Source organism: Argiope bruennichi, chromosome X2 (assembly GCF_947563725.1).
Source record: "Argiope bruennichi chromosome X2, qqArgBrue1.1, whole genome shotgun sequence".
Taxonomy (NCBI): domain Eukaryota; kingdom Metazoa; phylum Arthropoda; class Arachnida; order Araneae; family Araneidae; genus Argiope; species Argiope bruennichi.
This window is the reverse complement of record NC_079163.1, coordinates 91,880,845-91,890,161: the sequence shown is the minus strand read 5'-3', so window position 1 is coordinate 91,890,161 and position 9,317 is coordinate 91,880,845. Positions and strand designations below refer to the sequence as shown.

General features: G+C 28.5%; 1 protein-coding gene across 1 annotated transcript in view; it reads right to left on the bottom strand.

The window, feature by feature from the left end:
• Positions 1 to 4,008: 4,008 nt before the first annotated feature.
• Positions 4,009 to 9,317, bottom strand: part of LOC129960348 (matrix metalloproteinase-16-like) — a 61,794-nt gene continuing 56,485 nt past the window's right edge. Inside the window, exons 8-11 of the mRNA XM_056073726.1 lie at positions 8,745 to 8,881; positions 7,588 to 7,729; positions 5,335 to 5,516; positions 4,009 to 4,442 (exon numbers count right to left, since the gene is read on the bottom strand). Of these exons, the coding sequence (XP_055929701.1) occupies positions 4,272 to 4,442; positions 5,335 to 5,516; positions 7,588 to 7,729; positions 8,745 to 8,881 (632 nt within the window). The 3' untranslated portion in view covers positions 4,009 to 4,271. The remainder of the gene's footprint in view (positions 4,443 to 5,334; positions 5,517 to 7,587; positions 7,730 to 8,744; positions 8,882 to 9,317) is intronic.

Sequence of the window (9,317 nt, the reverse complement as noted above, 5' to 3'; positions counted from 1 at the left end):
TAATTATTCGAAAAGAATCAATGCATAAGGTATTACCGATAGAAGATAAAATGCAATAAAAAAATCGTAGGTTTATTCATATACACTCACTTTCAATCAGAGAAAAAAATGGGGGGAGGGGAAGTCATTTATCTTTTAAATGATTTCCAAAAAAATATTAGAGCTTCCATCATCACAGAGCTTGAAACTTTTGATGAAATAATCTCTTGTGGATTCTTCCTTTCCTTCACTACCACTTTTAAGACTGAAGCTAATTGGTCTTGTTCGGAATGATAATTGTTGATTTCACACTCGTGTTTCTATTAGCGTAATCAGTGTCAATGCATTCTTGACAAAGAACGCATTCAGCTTTGTATCGATTGCACTTGAAGGACATGTCAGGCCAAATGAACGAATGCATGCTCTTTTAATGGCGAGGAAAGTGAATGTAGAAACTGAATCCAAAGAATCTTTTCATAAATCCAGAATAAGTAATAAAAAAATAGATATTTTCGACAAACATTGATTTTTTAATACGACCACCCACCTAAAGGAATTTTTAAATAAGAATTGCAACAGCGAGCAGAAATTCAGATGTGTTTCTAATCAGACGAAAATGCTCACATGCAAGAACAAAAATTTACTTTATTTGGACTTGAACATTATAGAATGGAAGAAAAATATAATGATGTTGTTTAATAAGAAGTCTGGAGAAAATATTTTGTAAATATATATGCAAACTTATTCTTCTGTGCATTATTTAGTAAGGTTTGGAAAATGCACATGGAAAAAATGAACTGTTTAAGCATTAGATTCCCCATATACTTATTTATATGTGCATATTTTTTCTATTTCCCACCTTCATTTTTAGGCAAGTGTCTTATCGTTAAGTATTTTTTTTTTTTTTTTCTTCTTTTTCTCTTCAGAGCTACTGCAAGCTAATTTTCCCCCCAAAAATGAGTCCCCTCCCCAATTGCATACATTCCCCGATTGTGTAGTTACAATACTGAATATAATATATGAAAAATTTCGTTGCAAATTTATTTAACACATTTAGCACATTCTTGAATAAACTGTATATATATTCGTTGTCATTTGCAGCCGGTAACATTTCATTAGTGAAATAATTATATCCTATTAAATCAGATTGTAAAAAACAGATATTTTGCTGTTAAATAAACCTAATTTACTATTACAGACTTACTTACTCCAGTGTTTTACTTTGAATTCATTCATTTTAACTATATCAAAGCAATTCTTCTTAGCTTGCTTATTGTAAAAAAGTGTCATCAATAATTGCCGATGTTTTATTAAATTCACTTTAACCATTAATCAGATTTCGGTCAGAGAATTATAATAAAATAAGCATAATAGATTAGAAATACTTGTAAATTCATCGCCGAGGAAGTAACGCATGAATAAAATGTCTATTCTTTTCCGAACTATTCAGTGAATTCTGAACCAGAAAAACAGCCCTATCGCTATAATACAAATTCTTCAGTTATTCTAATAATTCCATCGACAGGTGATTGAAATAGTGGAGGAAAATAGAAACTTAAACTTTCATAAATCATGATGAAAACTTAGTCGAAAGATAAAGAATAGTCGGCAAAAATTCAGATACCTTGTTCACTTGCCACCTATTCAGCTATTCTGCCAAATAAAGTGCAAATTATAAGGTGGATGAACAAAATTTAAATCAGCCGTTTTCGGCATCCATCCGCCAAAATTTCATCTTCGTCCATCACCTTGAGTTCTTATTTGGCTGACCAAAAATTATCAGTAAAATGCGAAATCTTATTAATTTGTCACCCTGTCGACTATTTCGTTAAATGCTGTCATTCCACTGACTTAAACCGTTCCTTGAATACTCCGATTGTTTACTATATATTAATTTTATGATAGTTTTTAAATTATCTCATTCGGTAATGCCTAGCTCTCCACAACCGTTCCAAAATGGTGAAGACCTTTGCCGACGAAACTCACTTTCTGGCCGGCAAGGGAAAGTTGCCCCGTACTAACACCGTCTCTGTTCATTAATGCAGAAACCATAATTTAATATGCTTTTGTTGGGGTTGGGTTGTGAATAATTTTTATTTCTTTACATTACACGACTCCTGTATTATTTGAAGAACAACTATGTTAGTACTTTTATTCGATCATTTTTCCTTTTCTCATTTTATATCATTTGTAGCTATAGTTTGCTTATTATTTTGTCGACCTTTGCCTGCATTTGGTAGCTATTATATTATAAATGGCAAAATTCTTGTAATACGCGACGATGTTATAAATCTGATTTTCAGATACATTGCTGGAAATTTTATGTAGTTGTGTCCTCCAGTTATAGAAGTAGAGAACATTGACGTATGCGGCTTAATGAAAGGCTAATTTTGTATCAATATTTTGTTTGCCTGATTGGCAAATTTTCTTTAATAGAATAAAAATATGGCTTTGATTTTTGTCATCGTAATATTTATTTCTGATCCTTATCAACTATCAATAACTTAATTATTGAAAACATTATTTATTGTCCTTTCCTCGCATTTTATTTCCCCAAATGTTGATATCTGAACATGCTAATAACTTTTCTGTATTATGCTGTGAGAAATTGTTCTAAATTATTTTATTTATTTATATTTCAAAACATTGATAAACAGTAAAGGTGACTTTTTAGTAAAATTCTAATTTGAATTTTTCTTATTGTATACTATATAGTTTTTATTCAAATATATATATATATATATATATATATATATATATATATATATATATATATATATATATATATATATAGTCAAATGTGTTAAATAACAGCTTGATGATCTGACCTACAAAAGTATTTAACACAGCCAAAAATGTGTGTGTTTACTAAGAATGTTTTTTTTTTTTTTTTTTTACTCAATAAAGATTTTTAAAAACTGTCTATTTGTTGTCCTTTTATTCTGTAATTATTGTAGATTTTAGTCTTTATTTTACTTTTTCCCCCCTATCAGTTCCTGTCATAAACGTGTATATAAAGGGATTTTACAAAAATCTGTGTCTAATGCAATATTTTTATTATTAAAAAATCGTAAAGTCAAATTTTACTTTCCCCTGTTTCTTTCATCTTTCTAATTTCGTTTTTTCAGTTCTGTTTTTTTTTTTTTTTTTTTCGTTTTTCCACAGTTATTACAGTTTTTTATTTTACTTTTTAAAAAAGCAGAAAAGGAATTATTTGAGTATGATCATGTAAAATGAATTTTTAAAAAATATAATTTATTATTGATTTTGGTAATGAAATAGACGAATGTTAACTTTAAATTGACTCGCTTTTTAAATCATTGAAAGGTATTACAGTGATTCAAAAAATAGATTTATAACGATTACATTTTATAACTTTGACATTTTTCACAATATTTATTTCTTATATTTCATTATTACATATTTCAATATTATCAGAATTTCAATGCTGGTATATGGTCTAGAATTTTCTTAAAATAAGTATTCTTGTTTTTTGACTGTAAAATGTTAGAATAAAATTGCTTTTATTTATATTTAATGTAAAATAGAAATCTAGGTTTGATAAATAGGCTGTAGATCAAATTTTTAACCTTACTTCCCTGGAATTATTCCATTAAACATTGTCCTTTTTTTACGAGAAAAAATATTAAATGCCAATCAGAAGTCTGCATTGGCAAAAATTTGTACTACTTTTTTTTTTGTTATTTATGCATAGGAGAATTTTTACTCATAGCTCAAGACAGATACTATGGTGACAAAATATTATTGTGTCTGTGTCACCATTTAAATTCAAACATGATGAGAGGATGAAAAATAAGGCCATTTCCACTCCCCATTTGCAGTTATTAAGCCGCTTATAACATTTGAAGGCGAAATGATCAACATGCTTGCCTCATGATGGCATTGTACTTGTTATTGCACATAATGCATGCACGATTCAATAGCTCTTTTTTCAATTGTTTCGCTCTTATTTATTAAACTCTGTAAGAAAATTATGGAAAATAATATAAACTAATAAAAATACAATCATAAAAAATAATCATTTTTATTGATTAAAACATTTTCGATTACATATTTAAATTTTTATTTGGCGTTCAGATATGGTTGCGTGTTTTTCATTTGCTCTTATGCTGGAATATTTTAATGTTATGAGCATAATTTATTCAAAATAAGATCGTCTTTTTCTGATGCACCAATCCGAATCATTTGTGACACTGTCCATTCTTTGTTATATATCTGACTAGTCCAACAGATTCAAAATGAAGTATGTGAAAACATGTACAAAATTTGCATTAAATATCTCCAGAATCACTGTCAATTCTTATAACAGTATTATTGTCTCTCAATGCCAGCCAAGGAGAATTTGGCGTTGTTTCAGTTGGAGTTCTTCTGTGAGAAACAGACTGACAATCAAACCACCAAATCGAAGTTGATCTTGGGAACGGCGGATCACCACTGTCGACCTAAAAGAAAAACATGAAAAAAATTAAATATAGATTTTATTAAAATCAGATTATATTAATTTATGTTTTATGTTACAAACGATGCCATGGTTGCAAACTATATCCAAATTTATAACTCTAGAAGAATTTATTGAAAATCGAGAAATGAATTCATACAGATACAAAGCACAGTAATGTATTATACTAAGTTATAAAAAACCAGCCTTTTTTTAGAATCATTTTTATTTCAGTATATATTATTAATTGAATTATTTTGAAATTTTTCACTACTTAGATTTTAACATGAAAAATCAAAATATGAAAATTATTTTACACCGAAATTAATTTTAGGATGGTTAAATAGTTTATAAATTTATTTACGAAAAGATATTTGCCACAATGTCTTTTTCTCAAATGATTATTTTCAGAACATATTTGCATAGAAAATGCCAAAATTTATAAGACATATTGATATTTTTTTCAGCCTAAATTAAATGAAATTTGCTAACATGGGATCAGTGAACTGTTCAGTGACTTTTTAAAATTCTATGCACAATGCTTAGAGAGTTAGAATAAAAATTTTCTAATTTTATATAGAAACTCAACTATTATCTGCTTCCTCTTAAAATTCTTACTCACATTTTAAAAATTTTGTTTACCATATATTCAAAGAAAGTTGATGAAAATGAGAAATTTTGCATAAGACAAAATATGTTGCAAACACATGCAGTAAAGGTTACGGTTGTTATTAAATAATATATTAAGATGTCTTCTTTACATTATTGGATCGATTTCCGGTATAACAAGATGTGAGTGCCGTCCGCATGATTGCAAACAGATAATTTTGCTAATATTGATATTTGAAAACAAATAATAAAGATAAATAATAAATGATGTTTGAAAATTTCCATACCTGAAAGTTTACATCATTGAATCTGTAGTACTGGCCTCCTTTAAAAAAATAAGTGCGGCTATTTTCCCATTGGAATGCTGCATCTATATCATTTGGCAGACCATTCCAATTACTTATAGGCTTTGGATATTTGTCGCTCACAGGTGGATCACTATTACTGTCATATCTCCAGTATTTATCACCTAAATTGATGACACAAAATTCTGAGTTTTTTTAAGGCATTCAAATATTTTATTTCAATAACATTGAATATTTTATCAAACACGTTTTAAGAAACTATAGAAATTTATAAAGACAACTAGGTACTCTCAAATAATTTCATAAAAGATTTTTTTTCTTTTTTAATTTTTATTAAGTATCTAGGAAAGATACTGAATGTGGACTTATTACTAGTTTCGAAGATAATTCTAAAATGCAACTTATAGTAAAAAGTATCTGCCACAGAATAATTTTATTAAATAGATACTATCAATGAAACAATCAATTATAATTTTTCTAATTCAAATAATTTGTGCTGAAAACTTTTGAAATAAATATTTTTTTCCTCTCAAATTTTCATATTGAATATTTTTCTTTCGTTCTACTTAAGGTTATTAGGGCATGAACATTGGCATAAAAATATAACTGAATAAAGATTGTTCAATGTTTTGATACTGGGATATGAATAGAGTAAATCTGAGTAATAAAATATCAAATATATATGGAAAACTTTATATGTACATGCTTTGAAATTAGATATAGAAAAGTATTAGACATTTACAGGGTGGTTATAATTAAAGTGCAAGTGTTTGAAGGACTATAAAAGAAAAACTACTTGGAGTATGGTGAAGAAATTTGGTACATGTTATATTTACATGGGGAAATGAATTATACAATAAAAAAAAATAGTTCAACTTTTTGTCATAGGTGACGCTTTTTAATGACAAAATTTCATACATTGTAATTATAACATTTTTCTTTGTTAAAATCTGAAATGCGTAATGTATTTCAAGATTTGTTCGATATGGGATCCTTCAAGTCCTATCAAATGCTGTAGACACAAGACAGCGAGATCCACAGTAGCACTTAATGTTTCCTGCTGAATGTCTAGGACATGTCTAGTAATGCTGCTTTTTAAAGCAACAACAGAGTTAGGTTTGTCTTTGTAGACGCGATCTTTTAAATATCCCCACAGCCAGGAATCGCAAGGATTCAAATCAAGTGAACGAGGTGGCCACGCATTTTGGAAACGCCTACTAACTATACGATCCACACTAAAAATTCGGTGAAGCAGTTGTGCAACAGAATGGGCAATGTGAGGTGGTGCTCCATCTTGAATGAATATTGTTGAATCGAGACAGTTTCTGTCTTGCAAAGCAAGAATCACAATACTTTATAAAATTTGAGTGTAACTAATTCCTTTTACGGTACAGCGAACTAGTCCTGTTATTAATCATTTTCTTTAAGCCATTCACAGACATCGGTTCTTTTCTTAAATCTTTAAGACGCGAATATTCTTTCAAAGCAGCACTATAATTGCTATTCTTTTGGCAATAATATTTTACTAACAGATCACGTTCTACCTTTTACAAAGTCATGTATGTAGCTTAAAGACACATGATTTTTATCATCATAATGATTTTAAAATTGAAGGAGTATTCATTTTGACATAGTACAGAGCAAAAGCAACGTTTTAATAATCTACAGCGCTATCAATTGCAAAAAAAAAAAATTAAAAAAAAATGAACTAACATTTTTTTTATTGAGCAATTTCTTTCCCCATGTTGTAAATATAACATATACCAAATTTATTCAACATACTCCAAGTAGTCTTTCTTTTACAGTCCTTCAAACACTTGCACTTTAATTATAACCAACCTGTATTTCAAATTTTTTTTTTTTATCAATATACAAATAAAACAACGAAAATAAAGAAAACTTAGAGAAAAATGAAATATTGTTCTGTAAAAAAACATAACAGCGTGAAAAATTGAATAAATTTCTTTTACTATTATAGAAACCTAGAAACTGTCAGCATGTTGATACCTCAAATTCCTTTGTTTATTTCGTTCTTCTTTTCTTCTTTCTGGGGTCTCTGAACTCCTCCAATGTAATATTTTATTAGAAATAATTTTTCAGTCTTTTTTTTAAAATATTTACCATGATTTTCTAATCTGATGCCGATATTAATAATTTATATTGGAAAAGTTATGAATTAAATTTAATTTTAATATCTCCTTTGCTGTAAAAATTGAACATATAATAAGATATTACCTTTGAAAAAATATGTTTTTCCGTTGCCACTCCACACAAAAGCAGCATCAAGCATGTCAGGAATGCCTTCGAAACCACGTGATAATAGTTTTGGGTATCCACTGTCCATTTCTTTATTTGTGAAGCGCCAATATCTTCCACCCTGAAAAAGTTATTAAGTAATGTCAGATCTCAAAGCCTTAACATTAAATATATGCCTTTATTTAACGTTAATTCCTTGACCTTTACGAAAGGTAATCATCTTTTTGAATAACATTGGCATATACCTCTCCTGGTCAGCAATATTTCCTAATATTCATTCTATTATTTTTTCGTTTTTGTATTACGATTAGTGTTTTATTATTATCATTTATTTAGAATCTTATTTGCTTGAAGTACCAACAATTTTTTAAAATATCAAATTAGGTAACTCAAAATGATGAAGAATTATAACTAATGCACGAATTATGTGAATTTTGTTTTTGAATGAAATTTTATAACATTCTTGAAAATTCGCAAAATATAATTTGCCTAAGTTTTTATCATTTCAATTAGATTGTTTTATATTAAATTTTAAGGGTGAAAGTTATAGTTATGATGTATAATTTTAAGCATGTTCGTCTCGTTTAAGAAGGTAAACCGCTAAACTTGAACAGAGAAATTTTTAGCGAAATGTGCTTCGTTTTATGTTCTTCATAAAAAAAGAAAGAAAAAAAAGAATTATTATTATTATTATTATTTTATGTCCGAGACATAATTAACGGCAGGCAATGTTTCATTCCCGGAAAATTTTCAGACAAATCATTAAAAATAGAAAATAGGGGATTTATAAATAGGGGATTATTGAGTTTTTGCGAGATCTGTCTTTCAAATTTCTGTTATATCATTAAGGCAGTTAGTTCTGTTTAGAGACAAGCCTAACTGAGTGAATATTTAAGTTCGCTGAATTCGAAATGGACTAGATCAATAAGCTTAGTGGACAGAAGTATATTTATTTACTAAATGCGTAATTATAACACGAGGGAGCACAATTATTCAATGTTATTTTCAATAGATTGTTCGTTTAATAATTTAAATCTGTTTAAAACTTCTGCAGTCACAGGTACGTAAAAAAATAAGTAAAAATAAAGTTTTTTCCCCCTTTCTTTTAGCATTTTAAAACTTTTAACTCATCTGACCTTGAAAAAATATGTCTTCCCATTTGACCATGTCAGGGATGCATGTAAGTTTCCTTCCAAACCACCCCAATCGTCGGTGATCTTCCTCGGATAACCATCGGCTATTCCATCTTGAAGGATTTTCCAGTAGAAATCACCTGTCATGATTAAGTAACACATAAAACACTTATTAATAAAGCATTCATATATAATATTACTATAAATAGCTTACAAGTATAATTTTTGAAGTTGTTTGAGAACTAACAAGTTCGAGTTCGTTTTTTCAAATGATCAGCATCGAATTCAGCTGACAAAATTAATATAATTACAGTATACTTTAAACCCAATGAATATGTTATTTATAAATAAAAGATTATAATCCTTTCAGATATCGTATATTAGCATTAATAAAATAAATATTTTGATAAGCTTGACAGCAGTGGTGTAGTTCGGATGAATGATGCCCAGAGCGAAATATGATTTTTCAACCCATTCTGCGCCAATGACTTAGCAAATTAGAATTGTGGCCTTTCAATGGCATCACGTTTTCGCCTCGTGTTATTTCACTTTAAAAAGTGATAAAAACAAATGTTT